Source organism: Falco naumanni, chromosome 7 (assembly GCF_017639655.2).
Source record: "Falco naumanni isolate bFalNau1 chromosome 7, bFalNau1.pat, whole genome shotgun sequence".
NCBI classification, from domain to species: Eukaryota; Metazoa; Chordata; class Aves; order Falconiformes; family Falconidae; genus Falco; species Falco naumanni.
The window spans coordinates 41,480,847-41,501,361 of NC_054060.1; the positions used below are offsets into that span (position 1 = coordinate 41,480,847).

The 20,515-nt window shown below is 43.9% G+C and overlaps 1 protein-coding gene across 2 annotated transcripts in view; it reads left to right on the plus strand.

The window, feature by feature from the left end:
- PRIMA1 (proline rich membrane anchor 1) overlaps nt 1-19,148 on the plus strand; it is a 54,466-nt gene extending 35,318 nt beyond the window's left edge. The window contains exon 4 of one of the 2 annotated variants that reach the window (XM_040601144.1): nt 11,574-19,148. In XM_040601144.1, coding sequence (XP_040457078.1) covers nt 11,574-11,589 — 16 coding nt within the window. In that variant the 3' untranslated portion in view covers nt 11,590-19,148. The remainder of the gene's footprint in view (nt 1-11,573) is intronic. The other variant, XM_040601143.1, reaches the window with a different exon arrangement.
- The last annotated feature ends 1,367 nt before the right edge of the window (nt 19,149-20,515 follow it).

Genomic DNA, 20,515 nt, shown 5'->3' on the forward strand with positions numbered 1-20,515 from the left:
GGTTTTATTTAACAAAATGAGGCAGGTACTTGCAAGGGGAAAACACCAAGGCTTTCTTAAGGAGGGCAAAAAGCAGCAGTGAGGGCTGTGGTGAGGTTGTCTCATGGTGCAGGGATGTACATCCCACGAGGCAGGCCAGAGCCCTGCACATCTTCCCCAGCCCGGTTTGTACCACTCTCTCCCCTAAAGAGCAAGGACCCTGTAGTCCTCCACATGGCCATCTGCCACATGCCACTGAGGGTAAGCTCAATCTAGTCCAAAATCATTATTAATTGCAACACAACAATGCTTTTCAGTACAGAGAGAGAAGACAGAACAGTGTCCTAAACTTACTTAATCACCTTAAAGTGGATATTCATAGCATGACTGATGACAGACAGGTCAAGGTGAATCGGGATTGTTATTCTCTTCTATTGTCCCTGGCATATTAGAAGGGATTGTACTGAAATGGTGCCTTAATTCTCAGCAGGTGCCTGAAAAGACAATAATTACTCAGAAGACAGAGTGAGATAGTTGGTGGAAAAGATCCTTAGAAAGTGCTGTTGGAGGGGGGGGCACCCAAAGGGAAGAAGGAGGTCTATGGGGGGCAGATCTCTCTGTCTTTGATGCAATTCATTGATGTCAAACCAGTTCAGGTCTGCAAAAGGGGTTAACTCCTAAGAAGTGCCATTCTAAAGAGAATACGGTCTTCATTGGGAAGACCTGGGAATGTCACTGAGGGTAGCTGAAAGAAAGACAAACTTCAAACTTTTGGAAAAGCAAGGAAAAGGCAGTTACACTGTAGCTTGATTATCTTTTCCACTGGCTGAATGTTGATGCTTATCAACAACAGGATCACCATCTACCACGGAGCACCACTGTCCAGGTCTTCTATCACCTCTAACCAAAGCTCAACATCCTCATGTGTTGCTTAGCCTCTATGTCTAACCATCTCCCAGTAGTGAATTTACTCCCATCCTTGGAATGAGGTTGCAGATGATCTACTAATGACAATTTAAATACTCTGAGCAACCAGTCTTTTAGAAGGAGATCCCATTTTTTTGACCATCAAGAAATGAGTTTATAGAATCACAGAATGGTTGAGGTTGAAAGGGACAGCTTGAGATCATCTAGTCCAAACTTCTGCTCTAACAGTCAGCTAGAGCAGGTTCCCCAGGTCTGTGTCCAGCTGGGTTTGAATATTTCTACAGGTGAAGCAGCCTCTCTAGTTCTTGTTGGTTTTCTTGTGCTCTTTCAAAGCTGTCTGTGTTAATTAAACTACCTGTAGCCCTGCTTGATGAAAACTTGAGTGCTAGTACAAGGATAATCCGTTGTTCTTCCAAAGGGTATTGAAGTCTGGGTGTTGGTTGTGCAAGAATTTCCAGGGTAGTATATATGAGACAAGTTGTTGAACAGCTTTACAACTCGACCCAAGCCCACTGCAGATGCCAGAGCTCTGCTGTATTCATTCTGTTGATTCAGTGGCATCACTGAGGATTTTGGATGGGGGACTAATAGTTGGCACTGCCCAGTATTTTTTGGGTGCATCAAGATGAAGGGTTGCCCTCATTTTTAAGTAGAACAGCAGAATTATTGCTACTGCTTGCAAGCAGGTTTATTTGACAGATCAAGGGCTGATAAGTGGATAAAATAGCCTTTCATTTGGAGAGATGGCTGAGCAAACCCTCAGGCAGTGCTGTGCAGAAAAGTTTGCTTTGCTGTTGCCTGTGCAGTACATGTTGGTCAGATAAGCAGGAGGAGCTGCTCTTCAGTGCTGTCCATCTGGGTTTTTTATAAACACTACATGTTTGCATACCTATTATAGGGCAGGATTTTTTTGTCTCTTTTAAGTTATACCAAAGACACATTCTACTAGGGAGAAAGTGTGCTGTCGTAAGTGGATAAAATGCTCCGCACAGTTTCTCATAACCAGGAACACTGGAAGCCTTCAGGAGGTTGTAGTCTTTAACATAAAATAAGAAGTCCAAGTATTTCACAAAATACTCTCCTATGGATCATTTTTCACTTCTTTACTCCTAATTTGTGATCCATTGACAGAGATGCCAACAGCAATCTGTAGGGCGCTATGGTCTATCCTGTGATCGATTAACTTTTCACTGTGACTAGAAACAAACTTGCCATTTTTCTGTGTTCTGTGGCAGATGAGGGTACCACATCAAACAGGCAGCAGCCTTGCGATAGAGTTAAGTACTGCTCAGTTACTGCCTCAGTGCAGCTCTGTAATAGCCATGGGTGGATTTTACAGGCTTGTGCCAGAATATAATGCTCATGCTGTTCCAGTTGTATTGATCAAAATATTCCTCATTTACACCAGCTCAACTAGAAGATACAAGTAGATGCTACAGTTCTGAAATATATAGACTTGCCGGGTTAACCATGAGGTTTTTATTACATTTCTTCCTGAAACAATAACTTCTGAAGAAATGTGAATAAACGTAAGATAAGCGTTCTCTTCACCTACCAGTCAAAAAACTGACTTTAATCTCAAGACTCTTACATAGTCAAAATCCTGCAAGGCAAAGAAATAAGTTTTCTTAGAAATTAATTTAATTTTTAAGCCAATCATAATTTGTGCGAGCTGACATGAGGGCATTTGTGGCTGACCCTGCTGGTGAAAAGCCACAGCTGTGGCTGACACGTACCCAGCCCAGTACCCAGTATGCAGGGACACTTGAAGAAGGATTTGGACTTGATTATCTGGGATATCTCAGCTTAGGACGGTGTTTTTTACAGTCTGCAAGAACCCAGCAGCAGCACCCCGGGGTGCCTGGCACAATCTTTTTTATGGCTTAGAGGAAATTGTACCCATGGTAGTAGGGTAGGGATGTAGATATGTTATTCAGCACTGTATCACCCAGAAATTCCCTCTACACAACAAAAATCTCTCAGGAACCCGCTGGGTGCCTTTATTGCCCCCTTTTTGCTTTCCATGAAGGATTTCCAATGCATCTGGAGTAAAAGCAGCAAAGCCTGATTTCTCCTGTGGCTGAACAACTGCAGCTCCCAGTGGGTTCAGCAGACATGACAGATTTGCAGGAGCATTAAAACCCCCAAAAGCTAGAATAAGCCAGAAAAGTAAGAGAATACCCAGGTAGTTGCCCCCACACTGCCCCAGGCAGGATCTGCCCAGACTCATTCTGCTCTGCCTTGAGGTGTCAAGAAGCCAGACCTGACCATGGAGCAGCTGGCACCAGCTGATCCCCACCCATCACATGCATCCAACCATCTTTAAGATGATTGGGACTGTTCAGCCACCTCTCAGCCCTGTGTACGTGCCCCATTCGCCCCCGGTCTCTGCCCGTTCTTGTTTCCTGCAGTACTTTGTTTCCCACACCACCCCCACGTTGCCCCAGATCTACCATGCAGAAGATACCCCCTTCCTGCCTGACCTTTTGGCACACTTCTGGCCAGCAGGCTTGGCTCGGTGCCACCCTTGGCTTCTCCAGTTCATGGCTTCTGCTGCCTTTGATTTTGATGCCTGGCTCTAACCTGGACTTCTGTGCACAGAGACCCTGGGGAAAGGTGGAGCTCAGGGAACGGCAGGTGCTGCGCTTGGATGCGCCTCCTCCTGTGCAAAGAATCTGAGCCAGAGGTAACAAGGCATCTGACCACAGCAGTGTTATTTCCCACTGTAATTTGTGTGCATTAGTTTCACACCTTTGTCCAATTAGTCACGACTTGGTATGGAACCAAGACATCAGCTTTTCCATGCCCTAGCTGAGACCAGGTGTTGATAAAGGAAGGCTCAGGGGTGCTTGTCCACATGAGCTGCTTTCAGGGGTCCCCACTGCTCTGGAAGGGAGGTCACATCACACCCACCCCACCTTGCTGTGCTGTTTGCTGCCATGCAGCCACACCGCCCAGGGGCAAAAGGGTGCAGACAGGGCCCCCCTTTGCAAAGCTGTGACACTCCTTGGGCACACGTTGATCACTTGCAGCTGCCCTCAAGCTCCTTGCAGCTGTGCTGCCACCACTTGTGTTGGCTGCAGGGTGTGATTTCTGCTGCCTCTGTCCTTCATTCTCTGCACCCCCCATACTTACTGCTAAATATTTATCATGCTCTGGGGTTGCTAAACAGCCCTCAGCTCCCTGCTCAGGAGAGTCTTGCCACGAAGGTGAGACAGGCAGTAGGTCAGCGTGGGCAGAGCTGGGGCAGGGGGAGAAGGTGGCATCAGCTGAGGTGGTCCTGCTCCACCACACACTTACCTTGCTCTGACTCCGGTATCTGCTCTGTCAGCAGGCACGTGGCCAACCCTGCTGCCAGGTGGGCTGGGCTGGAGAACAGCTCTCCTGGTTTGTCCATCTCGGAGAGCTGTTGGCTAAATAGCTGTGTCAGGGAGCACTTGTGGAGGTGAGCATCACAGCATCCGTTCCCCAAGCTAATGCCAGGTGATGGAGTGAAGCACTAACAGGGGGTCTGATGTAAATGGCCTGATCCCAGCTGTATGCAAGACAAGACTAGGAAAATGGGGTCATTCCTCATTTTGCCTTTTGAAAAAAGGCCATGCAGGGAGGTCACAGGTGGAGAAACGGTGCCTTCTTTGGTGTCTGCTTTTTGAGGCAGTAGCGTGAAACCTTATGAAAGCAACAGAAACTTCAGGCTAACTTGGTTCTCTCATTTAGTTGCTTTGAGCCCTGGAAAGCCAGTGTAGAAACTGGCTGAACTCAAATCCTTCCTCAGAAATTGTCCCCAGTTCCAAACTGCATAAAACCAAATCTCTGTGTAGACATTAACGTGTGCCAGACTTGCTGGTTTCTCTGCCTCTGTATAGACTTGCCCTATTGCACACCTGGAGCACGGGAAGGCTGGGACCACCCTGTGCAGTCCACTTACAGTGGGTTTGCCTTTATTCTGCAAAGAGCAAGGTCTGGCTCTGCAAACTCTTCTTTGTGAGTGGACAAAGTCAGAAGAAGCTCTTTGGAAATCAGTGGTCTTACTGTAGCTGGTGACAGAGACAGATTGCCTCAAATGCAAAGTGATCTCAATAGTTGCAAAGATCAGTTCATTTTACAAGTTTTAATTTTCTTCTCAGCTCCTTGCATTTATTTGTGCTGCAAACCCTCTTCTATGAAAGACATTTTTATGACAGAAAATCTGCAGAGAATTTTGGTTCATCTGCATAAAAATTAATCATTATTTAAATAATTTTGTGACATTCTATTTAAATGATTCTGTGAAGTAGCAGTAGACTTGTTCTTCTGTATGGATCAAGTCCATCATCCAAGGTGTTGCCTATGTTTGCAAGGGATCAAATGGCAAGGTGGATATCTACATTCAGCAAAAGATCTGGGCACAGAGTAGCACAGAAGATCAACTTTGTTTTGGGGATGGAAAAGTCCATTGCCTAAAATGGCAATATCCACAGTCACTTGGCTCATGAAAGACATAACGTCCTTCAAAGACATTCAGAGCAAGACAGCAGTGAAGAGCAGCCCTTGCTGATCTCCTCTCTCTGCCCCTTATTATTCCAACCCCACGTTTTGCCAGCACTGATGTCCACCCTGTCCCAGAGCATGGGGCACCAGCAGCCAGCCAGTTTGCAGACATGGTAGGGGTTTCCTGCACCTTTTCCCTTCTTCGCCTTCCCCTCCAGTATAGATATCTGTTTGTAAGGAGAATTTCTATTTATGAGCCCAGCTAAATAATAGCTTATAAATGTCTTTTATTGGCCTCGCTGTAGCTGACAGAAGCAGTTAGGCAGTCTTTATCAATGTATATGTTTAGATGTGTTGTCTATATAAAAATAGTGAGGTATTGATCAGGACTGGTACAGCTGGGCACTTGAAAAGCAGATTTCAAATCCAGATTTCCTAAATAATATTTAAGCACTTTGAAGATAAAAAGCATTGAATAGTGATGGGTGGTGTTCAATCTGTTCCAGAAGGACTGGGGAATTTTAAAGGACTAAGCAAAAGATCTCGGTGTGGGCTTCCACTGGTGTTTTTGTATTACTGAGTAGCAGAGGAGTGTTTGTTGCCTTCATGCCAGCACCTGTGAGAATGTGCATGTCTCGGTTTTGCGTGGGTCACAGAGAGCTCTCACAGATGTGTGCAGAAATGAAGGATCAAACCTGCCTGTGCATTCAGCTTGTGGGCACAAAAGCTCAGAGAGTGTGCACAGCCCAGGTCAGAGGAAGCTGTACGTTTTTGTCCATTACACAAGCTCCATGACTTCAGTTTTAGTGAGATGCCACTACTGCAGAAATGCATCCAGCCTGCGCTGGTCTGGAGGCTTTTCACAGGAGAGCTCTGGGAGATGCTACTCTCTTCCTCCTCCTGATCTGCATGAAATAGGGAAAAAACAAAGTAGGTGTCCTGCCTTCATGATTAGCTGTTACCTATTCCCAGACCTGGTGCTGTGGTAGAGCAACTCTCCCTGTGTCCAGCTCTGACCATAGGTATTGCCTTTGATCACTGAGGGTCAACTCAGGGAAACTGAGGCTGTACCTGATGTTCAGTGAAATGATTTCTTCTGTAACTCTGGTTGTTTCAGTTCCCCAAAGCAGTCAGTATTCTTTCTTTGATACTTCACGGTGGCAGCCTAGACATCTTAGTAACATGGGACTGGAACAAGACCAGTCACCCTGTCTGTCCCTGATATTGTGAGCACTGTGGCATTTGATCCTGTTCACAAACACACCAGTCTCCTTCTTGAAGCTGTGTAGTTTTCCCTTTCTTCCTGCTGTCCTCCAGGAGTCACAGTTCAAACTTACTCTTTTGAGAGTAAAAGAACTTATTTTGCATCTCCAGCCTAAATTTACCCATGGCTTCTTCCCATTTCTTTCTTTCAAATGCCCTTTTCCTTTTCTGGTGTTCCCTGAGACAAACCCCATCCCCTATTTCTTTTCATTAATGGTATTGTTCCAAGTTTGTTTATTGTCTTCTATAAGAAATTGGAACAGACATTTGAGCTGGTTACTCCCTGTAAATTATAGACTTGTTAGGGCAGATCATGCCTAATGCAATAGAGTTGTATATAATCCTGGTTATCTGGGTGCTACATATATATTGACGATCCCAGGCTGTTTCTGTACTGCTTGGCTGAGCGTGGTGTGCCATGACTTGAGGGAGCTCCGTGAACGTACCTCAGCTACCTGCACTGCTCTGCGGCCGGGCAGGCCTTTGAGGAGCAGGAGTGTCCCCAGTTCATCCCCAAAGGGCACTGCCAGTGTGTAGCACACCGCCAGGCATGGCCATGGCCATCCTGCAGACACGTTTTGGCACTGTTCAAAGCAGGGACATGTTGATTCCAGACATTTAATGTCTTTTTTTCTTTTTCATTTTTAGTGGCTTTTTGCCAGGCTGGAAGGCTGGCAACATGAGCTCATTTTTTAACATTAGGTCCATTCATTTTTTTTCCCTTTTGTCACCAAAACATATCAATGATGTATTCCACACGGAGAACACCCGACTCATAACGTCAGCTGTAATATCCTTCCAGTCAATAAAACCTTTTAAAGATCGTTATAGGGAATGCAAAGAATGGGCTGTAACGTGAGGGGTCACTGAAAGTACTTTTATCAATTATGTCAATTAATAGGCCAGTATCCTCATAATAAAGATCCTTCTTTTCCTTAAGATTGCTTTTGTGTAGGAGTGTAATTCTGAAGTTAGCTTAATTGAAGACCTAGTTGGAAATGTGGTTGTATCACCTTAGTCTCCCGGGGACAGATCTTCCCCTGTAAGATCAGAACGAATCCTCCTCAAGTCCAACAAAGCCTGTGGAATTACTCTGACTTTGCAGCGCTGAAAATAAATGAAGAATAAACTCCACTTCTTAAATTTCACGTGTGGCTCAGCAATCTACTGCAATTACTTGCAATCTGAACAGGCCAGATCCTCCCTTTAGACATACCAGAGTGACTTCAGCAGGCTGGGATAGATGCACATCTGCAGAAAGAGATCTGCCCACTACATTTTGCAGCCTGAGTGCACCAGCCCAGGGAACCTCTAAGTGCTGATGAATGGCTGCAGAGCGGCTCCATATGGATTTTTTTCCCCAAGAGAAGCACTCAGCAAAGGCTAGATCTTCAATCTATGCATCGTGAGGGGCATTTGACCATCACAGGGGAGCATGAACCACCCTAAAACAGAAGCTGCCCACACGCTTGCAGGGCTTGTTTAAATATACACCAGAAACTGGTCAGCTGAAAATGGTTGTAAGGGAGAGCTGAATTAGCCATAAATTGCAGGCTTGAAAACGCTCACGTGAACAGCCGGAAAAGAAGAAGCTGTCATTAGGAGATGGTATCTGGGGGTAAGATCAAAGCCTATTGCTGCAACATGACTTGCAGTGCTGTGAGAGAGTCTTCCTACTTTGGCGTAGTGGTCCTAGCACTGTGTGCTTGAACAGATCTTCTCCCCTTCTCCACATGTGAGAGACAGACAGAAAAGTCTGAAGATGTTAAAAATTGTATGTTTACTTTCTCTTGTAAATCTTACTTATCAGCTGGTTTTTTGGGCTAAGACTGAAGTACTCAAAGGTCTCTAGGGAAAGAACAGCCTTTTCTGATTCACAAAAGGTGCCTTTATTTTTTTCATAAGGAGCAAAGCAGCTTGAAGGAGATCTCTATCAAATGTCCGAGACTAAAAGTAACCCAATATACATAGTCTTTCCAAATGGTGCAGGTAATATCACACAGGTTACTTATAGTTTGGAACAGTAAGTAAAAAACATCACATATTGGGATAATAAGTAATAAACACTGGGGCAAGACTGTTTTTCTTTTAGATGCTGGATTATCTAATTTACCAGCCTGGAGATAGAAATGCAGGGAATACGTGTAAACGCCCTGGGAGATTGAGAGTATTGAACATTGGTACTTGACAAACACTGAGCAGAAGTGAGTGCATTGCTGAAATTTCTCCAGATGGAGCTCCTTTTTATTTTAACTGTAAAACATTTGCTTTGTACGTGGGAGGTAGTTGAGCCAGTAACCTCTTCCTACAAGTAATGAATAGTATGCTGCTTGGTTTCTGGACAGATAGATGGTCCACATATGGCTGTTAACTAATTTAATAGAGAAAATCTAAGGTTTCAGAGAATTCTCATCATTAGGGTTTCTTCTTTGATTTCTATCTTTACGTTGTAAAATAAAAAATATTCAAACTGAATTTTTCTGAGCATTCTGGGACAGTCAAAGGGAGAATTCAGAGTGTGACTCTCTTTTCATGACTGTGAAAACTATCTCCAAAGAAGTGTCCTTCTTTAACATGAGCCCCATACATTTGGCTATAGCACCAGGCTGGCCAGCCCAGGTTAGTCATTAGGCACTGCTTGTTGTGGGTGGCTGCACACAAATTCCATGTCTGTATCCCAGAAAAGCAACTGTTGTCAGTACAGTGAGCCCCTCTAGCAGGGGTTGTGTTCACAAACCAATCCTAGAAAGCAAGTTCACTTCTCTCACCCATTGCTGTCATGGGAACTGATTCACCTCTGGTGGCTGATGGCCAGCATGAATCAAATGGCTGTTTGATGAACGCCCCCAGTACTGAGATGTAAACAGCCTCCATTCACATCCTTTATGTTCTTATAAACATTCAGGTTATTTGGAGAGATGGTCTAGTAATTGAATAACGTTACAAAATTTATTCTTTCATTCCTACCCTGTATCTGCTAAATAAGGATGTTTCTGAAGTGTGACAGTAGCTGACACATCATCTTGTCTGGGCTTCCAGCAGTGAAGTCTAGCAAAGAGCTGTAAACATAGCCACCACAGGTACTGCTAGCATCCTAGCCTGGGAGGTGAAGCTGAGTGAAAATATACTTACCAGATTTTAATCTGTTTCTTGGACAACTTTTGAAACACAGGAAGGTGCTGCTTCAGTTGGATCTCTACTGGTACATAGGTAGCTTGGGTATTTCTGCTGTGTGCTGGGGACACATCAAGATAGACCTAAAGCATGTATAAACAATCCATCTTCAGGTCTCTGATTTGTCCCTTCCCTTCTACTGCTTCGCCCAGGGATCAGCGGGCACACACAGGACCTGGCACATGCCACCGCCAGTGCAGGAGGGATGGGCGAGCCACGTTGATGCTCACTGGCAGGGCAGCTCACTGGCTGCTTATCTTTCCCCATGGCTGTGCCAGGTGACAGCAGGGGTGCCCGCAGAGCCTGGTAGCAGCTTTGTTTGTGGTAGGAGCCACCTCGAGGTGAAACTGCTTTGAGAGGAGAGATAAGTTCTTAATGTGTTACTAAAAGCACCTTCATGAGAGGAACTGAAAACAAGAAAGGGTTTTTTTGGCACAGGTACCATGTACATTGGCACAGGTACAGCTGTGCAAAGGCAGTAGAGGGATGTCTCATAGCTTTCACTCTTGCTAAAATTATCAGTTGATACTGATACCCATACAAGCCAATCTGGGTGGGGTTTTGGGTTGTTTTTTGGGGTTTTTTTTGGTTTTTTTTTTTTTGGTTTTTTTTTTTTTTTTTTTGTAGCTGCCTTTTAAGTACAATTTACAATTCTGTACCACTGCTCAGGAAAGAGTGGAGTTGCACTGTGGTCTTCTGAGCACTGAGCATCTCCTCCAACAACACACAGCAGGGAGGGCAGAGCAGCCTTTCCTCCTCTAACTGCATTTTAAAAAAGAAATGACCCTGTTCCCATTCTGTACGAAACAGGATAGGTGTTTCCCTGGGAGGACAATCCAGGGCAGCAAATCCTAAGCGGAGACAGGCATCTCCTGGCAGTGCTGAGTCAGGTATGGGAGCCCCAGAAGGAGATGAATTTAAGATCCCTTCATTCCCTTGCTGCCAGCCCAAGGTCATCTCCTCCCAGCTTGGTTGGGTATCCCCGAGGCCCTGTCTTCCCAGATGCTGGCAAGCGTGCAGTGGCACTCAACAGGGATATTACTATGGAGGCAGGCAGTAGGAAACAGATTTGTAATGCTTAGGCTTGTCTCATGAAATCAAGTTTTATCCTAAACTCTCATCCCTTCCAAACACAAAGCACCTTGAAGAATATGAGCATGTGGATTGTATTGTGTCTTTTAAGCTCTGTTGCAGTTTACTCTTCTGGACAAAACTTCTATTCCCATTTCTACGTAATCTTATTCTCCTCAAAGCTTCAATAAGCCTATAAGTAACAAGGCATAAAAAAGTCCTGATTAAATGAATAGTCTGCTTAGCTTTTGCTTGATTATTTTCTGAAAGAGAGAATATACAGATTTTCTTAAGCATTTACAAGTGAGACATGAGGTGAAACCCTCCTCCAGTAGTCTACCACACAACAGCCTTACAGATGGTAGGCGAATGCCAAATTTACACCAGTAGCCAAAGCTGGTAGGAAGGGTGTTGTCAAATATACCAACCTAGTTTTGTGACTAGGCACGCTAAAGGGCCAAAACATGTGTTTCCTCTAGGAAATTTTCTAAAGGCAGAACATACAAATTAAGTTTGAATGTGCATTGTTATGTTGACCTTTACACAGGACTCTGCAGAGAACTGGTACAAGCCAATATGAATTTCTTCCATAAACAAGATTCATAACGTGGTCAGAACCTCATCTGAAATTTAAGCTTGATGTGTGAAATACACTGTTAAATGGCTGTTTAATGCTTTCTTGATTTTAGGATTCATGCAAATTAATGCATGCATGGTGGAGAGGTCATTATGGACTCTGATGCATCATTTCAGGCGTGTACTAAGCTGTACAGAGTTGCATGTCCCTTTCATTCGCAGATGTTTGGCATGAAGAGTGCGCCAATTTGTTTGCCAAACATCAAAGCACAATGTATAGGAAATCATACGGTAAAGCAATGCAACCCACTTGTTAGTGAACAGCCAGTTTCGCCTGCCACCAAGTGAGTATGTCACAGATATGAATAGTTCCCTACTCATTCCCTCACTAATTTGAAACATCGCTTTTACCAATGAAGAGCAACCCTGGAATGGAAATGCATAAATACCTAACCATAGGGCTTCAACTGAAAGGAGTCTTGGAGCATTACACACAGGAAGATCACACATGATCTTTGTTTATCAGGCATAAAATAGGATAAAAGGGTTCCTCTTGGTGTGTAAGAGGAAAACTTGCATGCTTGGAACTCAAGAGTCAATGAAATTTGAGGCAAAAAAGAGCTAGTGACACACAGAGCTAGTGACACGAAAAGAGCTAGTGCCCTAATGCAAAAGGGCAGTTGAAAAATCACAAGCCAAAGTGACTTTGCACATCTGAATACATAGATCAGTTTTAATCACTGTGACAAGTGCATACAGGTCTGCCAAACCAGTGATTTAAATGGTGTAATTGAGGCAAGTTTAACCTGAAATCCATGCCTGATGTACATTTGGTAACAAATCGAGTGAAGGAGTTAAACAGAGCAGTCTCCAAGCCTGAACTTTTGTGTCTGCCAAAAATAAGTAAATCAATGTCTCACACAGCCATTTCATTGAGACCCAAGAAAGTAGTTGCTCTGGGTTTTTTTAGCACTAACCCTGAGCAGTTAATAAGGCAGAAGCAGAACCTTGATAAAATCTCCATTCCACGATTTGCAGGCTCTGAAAAAATACACTTCCAACGCATACTAGTGCCCATGGCGTAGTATCGCCAGCAGCCTCTCCAGCAGTGTCTGCAGAGAGGTCTCGCCGTTGGAGGAGTCTCCAAACTGCTGAGGTCTGTGCTGGGAGACCAGCCTGGGGAGGGCAACAAGCAAACGGCAGCTCTTAGAGAAGAGAAACTGAAGCAAAAAAAGGGGGAGGAAAGGAAAAAAGAATTTCAGGAGAACTGAGGAAGCTGGTCTCGAAGTCACTTCTAGACAACAGGAAAATGTAGATAAAAATGAGAGGAAGACATTTTTTAACATGAAGAAAGAAGAGGAAGACTAAACAGAAAGAAAATGGAACTTGAGAGGTGCAGAAACACACAGCAGACCAAAATAAAGGAGTAAACAGGAGACAAACCGATAGCTAGTAGAAGTGGCCAAAAATGTCATCTTTTTTTTACCATTCGTAGAGCTGATTATCAGAGTTGGAACTGGGCAGGGGGGGAGAAATTTTTGAAAGCAACAGAGAAATTTAGACAGCACACCATTTTTCCTGCCCAGGAAAAAATCAGAGAAGTATTGCTGTTAGATTCTCCATTCCTCTTGCCAGGGAGGTGACGGGGTGGGTGGGTGCTTTACAGTGTCGTGAAAGACGGGGCCACAGGACCTTGTGCCAGATACAGACAGGCACAGTGTGTTAATGGCTGAAAAATGGCTTAACAGACCCTTAGTCTCAACAACTCTTCGTCTCCCCTTGCCTTCCGTTTCCATTCTCTAACAGCTGGAATCATGGCTAATACTAACAAGCCTTAACTCTTACCAGCTAGAAAGGCACAAGATATCACAATCAGAAGTATTCTCTTTGAGATTACAAGCAAAACAAATTTATCTTCCTGTAATCATTCTCCATAAATCTTTCATTAAAACTTTGCTGAAATGAAATGTCATTAACCGTTTTTTTTTATTAATCATTGTTTGTTTTGTTAAACAATGTCAAGAACAATAGCACAGACTGACTGTTGTATTGCATTTATCTGTTCCTCTTTTTGCCCTCAGAAACACCTTAAACTCAAGGCACTAGTATCTGAAATATCCATGTGGAAAGCACAAAGCTTTTTCCTTCTACTAAGATTAAAGCTTCAGTTTTAAATAAAGGTTATGCCACTTTTGAGAAGTTGTGAGAGGAAACACATGATGTAACATGGTCTGTTACAGAACTTAAGCTCACGTCTCCCTTTTCAGTCACTTCAAAATCTCAAATAAGATCATTTTGCTCTGTGATGTGCAGATACTTGTTAGTTTTCTGCACTTTCTGGGCATTTCCTGCATTGTCTCACAATTAGCATTGGTGGTCCTGGACTGTGTTACCAACTGGTACCAGCAGCCACCAAAAAAAATAAAAAGGGTGGTTGTGCTGAGGAGCTGGTAGAGCACAGCAGGTGCCATGTTTCATTCACTAACAACTCAAGACACCTAGAACACAGACATTTGTGTCTGGACTAGCAACCTACCCTTCCTTCACAATGCAGAGAAGCATAAATGCCTTGGGCACAAAGCATCTGACTCATTTTGCGTATCCACTTCAAGCTGTTCTGAACTGTGTTTTAAAAGTACCTGTTTCTCTCCATTGGCTGTGAAGGTAGTTTGGGGTGGTTACCACAAATGTACATATCTACACTGATCAGATGAGTCCTCTCCTAGTCACCAAACACAGTGGTTTTATGATGACTGTTGAGTTGGGCCCTCAGTGGACACATCTGGTCATCATCCCAGTTTGAATTATGTGGCACTTGGAGGAGAAAGGCCCAGGACTGCCCCAGGGCAGAGCCTGACCCAGGGCCCAGCCTCTGTTCCAGTGATGAAGATGGTGGTGGAGCCTTCGCCTCATGCAACAGGCACACTTGTATCTATACACAGACCAGCATGGGCACTCCAACAGCCCATCATGAGGCCTTAGGACCAGACGTCCACCCTCCAGGTGGATCATGAGGCTTGACAAAATTTAACTGCTGGTTTGGCCTGTGTTCAGAAAGGGAAATACAGACAGGAAAATTTCAGTATTATGACACATTTCACATGTCCTTGCTTTCAATCTGTATTGACAAAGAAGATGTTTATCTCTGTCCTTTCTTCTCCCCCCCACCCTGCCTATACATCACCGAACCTGGGATCACCCAAGGAAACCAATGAGAAAAGAAGAGAATGGAACCAGTCGGGCTGAATATGCAATGACCTCCTCTCAAAACAACAAAACAGTTGATAACAATGCGGTTGTATAATCCCCGAAACCCCGCCGAGGTGCAGGAGGTGGTAAACTGTCAAAGCACACACACAGAGCATGCAAGGTGGGTGAGATAAGGCAACGGAAGGAGCTCTGTGGCCAAGGACTTCATTTCAGAAACAGTGCACGCATCAGTGATTCAGAAGAGAAAAGCAGGCTGCTCTTCAGGCTTGCTGCTTCTCCAGGGGAGGATAAACTTGCCCACCTGGGCTGCCCAGAGAAAAGGCCTCACAAAGGCATAAGCATTGCATGCTGCATCTCATGAAAGCAATGTCGCAATGCCTCCCGCTTCTTCTTCCTCCCCTCTTCCCGCGCCCCACCCCTTCCCCCCCCCCCCTCCTTTTTATCTTGAATTCAGTGTCCACAAAAAGCTGCTGAAATAGGATCTTCTGAGGAGAAGGTGATCTGCCAGACTGGCAGCAGCTTATTATAAATGGGTCTGAGGGTCTAGGATGGGAGGTGTCACCTACGTGCTTCTCCAGCCTGTGCAGTTCTGTACACTTATACTTCATCCTTATCATCCCAATTATTTCATTATTAAAAGGGGAACAAAGGTTCCTGTTAAACCATCAAGTAACCAAAAATTGCATGACCTTGTGACATCCCAGGAAATTCATCTGCAGTCTGATGACTATGCAATTTCCATGGCTGAAGACTTTTCAGACAAAAGAAATCAAAATGTAAGATTTTAGCAACTAGCATTGCTATTGAAAGAGAGAGATTATTAAGAGGTGCTTTGAACGTTATTATTTCATAATCATCCTCCTTTTTTGCATCACACTTTAATTTTTATCCTTAAAAAAGCTTTTCCTTTGTGAAATTCCACACGTTTCTCTGTGTTTGCATCATGCTGATTCCCCAGGGAAACCCTGACAGGAAAGATGTTGTGTCCATCTTGGCATGAGTATTCGGGTGGGATTGTGATGGAAGTACTAGCAGCCCTTTGATGTCTTCTTCATTCACTGACTAGTGTAGTTTCCTGAAAGCGTTGAGTCTTCTGAACTGACCCACCGAGGTCATTGTAGGTCTGGCTTCGAGGACCACTTTTGAGGGTCTGGTAAGCTAGTTGTGCCCACGTTAACTCGGTCTCTGCCTCTCCTGGGCAGAGGCTGCCGATTGTGCCAAATTCAGCGTAGTAGCTTAGTGTTGTACTTTCCGTGACGTGGATTGCAGACTACTTAAAGCAAAACTGAATCCACCCAAATTCCTTTCACGTAGGATCTCAGGTTAGACTCAGTAAGGAACCCTTAGGACAAAGGCGATGAGACTAGCCAAGATGCTGGTCTTTCCCCACCTCCTGAAAGCTGTCCTTCGCATAACACCACCATGTATATGTCTCCATTTACCTCTGTGCTGAAAGTCATGATGCAGTGAAAGACAAATTTCCACCCTGGCTTCTTGTCTGGACATTCAATACCACTCAGTCTCCATGTCTGTGAGTAACTACCAGGCTCTGACCTAGTCTCGCCCCAGGGCATGGCTGCGCCCCAGCCACCATGTCCCTTGGTACTGCAACACACCAATGCTTTCAGTTTTATATAAGGATGTGCCTGAACTGCAGAAATCAGACCTTGATTTTGAACACATCCCTGTCTGCGGTTGGTCTATCGCCAGGATGTAGAGTTTGGCCTGATGGCAGAGGAAGACGATGGTCTGCAGACCTTCCACAAAAAAGCTCCAGGATGTTCAGATCAGCACTTCCAGCTCAGGCCCATCTGTAGTTTTCTATTACCTATTGAATAATAGGGTGTATGTAAATATAAGTATCTTTTCAATGATAAAATGAAATGCTGCTATATACTGCTGTTGAGGAATTTATGGAGTTATTGATTTAGCTTTTTAGCCTGTCATCACTACGTAGAGGTTTAGCTACATGAAATTATTTTTTAAAGGCTAGACTTTCTTGAGAAGTGAATGCAATTACAAAAGTGAAAGGGAATAAGTAACCCTTTACCCAATAGTATGATCATTCCCTGCCATATTCATGTTGTGTGCTTGCACAAGACACAGTTATATATTCCTAGATCCAAAGTGTGATTAAAATGACAGAATTTACATTTTGAGTCTAGTATCCCAAATGTCGATTGCCTAAAGCACTTAGCCCCTAAATATTATAATAAAAATATTGCAAGTATATTTCTAGAATATTTTTTAAGCTATAACATTTATTTTGGTGTAGTTACCTATGTTTGCCTTTCTTTTTTTACTCCAGTTGTTTCTGCCTAAACATGGCATAGTTTGAGACTGGTTGCATGTTTAGCTGAGAGTATAAAGTATGAATGCAGATGAGATTAGCATGATAGGGGCTCAGGATTAGCACTTTCTCCTTAAGGTTGTTGATTTTATTTATTTCCTAATACAGCTTTAAAGGTATGCTCTGTAAGGCCAAAATCACAAAAGGGATTTGTAGCTCATTATGTCCATCAAAATGTGTCTGTTTTTGCAAGAAAAAGTCTAAAGAGATGGTCACCAAACACTGTCTGATTTTCAGTGATGTCAATGAGAAAACGTCCTCACTAGAGAAAACCCTGGTGCATGACATAACCCACAAGCAAACCCACCCCGGGGTTCCCTGAGGTCTCCTCGGGAGAACGTACACATTAAGGAGCATGGAGAGCCAGGAGGCAGGGCATTTCAAGGAGCAGCACATGAAGACTAGGATCTGTTTTCAACTCTGCCACTGATCTGCTGTTTACTAGCAAGTAATTTTGCCTCTCTGTGCCTCAATTTACCCATCTGTATAATCAAGATAAAAATACCAGCTCTGTGGCAGTATTTTGAGAGCTATAATGTGTCTGATTTGCATAGGCAGATATACACTATAATTATATCCAACATGTTGATATTAAGTAAATGTATTAGGGCACATCATTGCTATAATATTCCTTAAACAAACATTCCCCAGTGTACTTCTATAATCTGATGGCCACAGAAGATCAGCAGCAGACAGGCTGAGAGCTGCTCCTCTGCTTGTCCAGAGCCTTTGCTCTCAGCACTCACACAGCTGCATGGCAGGGAGAGGACGGGAAATCTTGCACGGGGTAGTTTTGCCTTTAGATTGCTGCCTAAGTACAGTTGACTACATTGCACCAAAATTTAAGGTGATCTTCAGAAAGGTGCTTGGAAAAGTGTTCTAGAAGCAGATGTAAGTCTTCAGAAAAGAAAGGCCAGAAAGGCAGTGTCACTGCGGAGTGGTTTCTGAAGTTTGCCGATGTGGTTTAAGGCTGTGTTTAACACTCTGCAGACTACTTGCAAAGCTTTTATAAATGAGACTTCTGTGCTTCCTTATTGTGCTATAATTAAATACAAAGGGAAAGGAACAGTCTTGATGGATAAGGGCTTCACTAAGCAGTGACCCTGGATTTGGGGAACTGGCAATCCAAAATACAGCTTTACAAGTATTTCAAGTTTAGTTTTAGCCATCAAAATATCAGGGGTAGAAAGGCCCTGCATAGCTCCGTTCACAAAATAGCCAGATCCCCGACAGACACAGAGGTGGCCAATTCCTACTCAGACATTAACTGCTGCGCTCTGACCACCACCAGACAGACTCCACAAACTGCTGTGCTCAGTCTGCAGGAGAGCATCAACTCCAAGTTTCTTCTCAAGGATCACCACTAGCAGACAAAAGCAGGGAATGCACTTTAAGGGCCTGAGCTGCAAAGTGTTGAGTTTCCTCAGTCCTCAGCAGCACCAGGAAGGTGGAGCTGAAGCCCCAGTGCTGCCACCCTTCCTGGCTCAGGCTGGACACAGTGGTGTGCCCAGGAAAGCATCTCCACCTTGGATAGATGCTGCAAAAACAGACACGGAAGAAAAGAGGAAAGTTCCACTAAGTATAAGATATAAATATATTGAGAGATATATATCTATACAGAGACCTAATTGTCCGGTCTTGCATGCCATATGGTCACAGCATGTGAAGCAAGTGTGGGCCTCCTGCTCCAACCGGGTCATGACCATAGATGCTGCCAAGCAATGGAGAATCAGGCCTATGGTAGATACGTATTTATAATACTCCCTGCACCTGTACAAACAGAAATATATTATTTTAAACTGCAAAATAGTGTGTTTAAATCAATGCATGAATGTAAATATTCTAAGATCTGCCTTCTTGACTGTGCACCACATGTACAGATGAAAACAAATATTGTTTATAGGAAATCTGTATCAGTGGTTAAATGACTAAAGAGAAAAAAATTATCAGAATTAATGTTGTCATGTTTCTCAAACAAGCCATTAATGTATATTTAGTATTTAAGGATATTGCTCAATAAATATGTTCCGTACCAAAAACTGTGTTGCATATACAGATTGTGCAGTACCCTATTTTACAAAGGCACATAATTAATTTTTATTTTAAATAAATATGTACTTGTAAAAAGTTTCCTGTGTCCTGTCAGTTACATAGCTGAGAACAGAGTCTACACATTGAAGAGAAACGCTGAAAGGAGGAATGGCTGCGGTGCCTCTTGAGGCACTTCTCCTCCTGCCCAGATTAACCCTGCTTGCTTGGATACTTTCTGTTCCGGTTTTGGAGAAGCTCATGGCTGCTGCTTGTGCCCGTGTCTGGCTGGGTTTGGTTCTGTCTTGCCTAACCTTGCAGCTTTAGTCCCAGACACATGCACTGCTGGTGCTTCATAAATGAAGGAATTACATTCGTACATTCCTGCAGCCCCTCAAAGCTCAAGAAACCTTTTCTCTTTATGCCGAAGGTGGTGCAAGTTTCCCTAACAAGTTTCTAGGTTTAGATTGATTTCTTTATCTTTCACATAATACTTTGAACTTTGTTTATTTTGATGCGAGAGATAATGTGCAGTGTTTTACATCCTAACTCCCTGCACAGACTCCACCCTCCCCTTTCCATGCAGGAACAAAAGCAAATTATGGACTAGTCCTTCAGCAGGTCAACACTCTGACTTACAGTAGCTAAACACAGATCCTTTGGCCGGGATTCACCCCTCACAGTTTTATGCCTTTACCAGACAGGAGTGAAGAGCACAGTCTGTGTGAAGTCCTATGAAGTCAGGGGGTCCTCACAACCTGAAGCCTCCTTCACAGCTGGGCTCTTCTTTCCCCAGCCACAAAAGGAGCCTAAATTAACTCCCTGGGGACTGCCAGCAGCTGAATACCAGCCAGGGAGTGGGAGGATGGTTGCCTTTAATTCCCATGACAGTACACCCTAACAGTTTTCGTTGATTCCTTGGGAATTATTTTGTGTCCCCATTTAAAGAACCCCTTAAACAGGACAGACCAACATTAATGCAAAGTGATCAGGTAGAAGTTTAATGAATTAGTAATAATCAATAACAATAACCATTATGCCATATAGTATGACAGCCATCAGCCTTAAATATCAGGCATGTTTTGTAAAAGAAAACTTCCACTTTAAAACCTCCCTGTGACCACTGAGAAAGAAAATGCCTCTGGAAGGCATTGGCCCTTCTTCAGGCATCAAAGCCGCCAGGTCAACATCTGTAGCTCCAGCCTGCAGCAGAGGAAGAAGGATGTCACTTTGAAGAGGAAACTGCCACGACTGGGAAGAGACCACTAAGAAACGAGTCTTCAGAAAAAGGTAGGGTGCAACCCTGGGGAAATTCGGGTTAGGTCCCTCAAGTCCTGCTAACAGTAAAAAGATCAGCCCAGAATTTGCCGCCATTTGGCTGAGCCCTCACGATGCTTTAGTCATGGTGAGATGGTCACAGGAATCAATGCATAAGCATGATAAAAAAATGACCCAAGTACTAGTGCT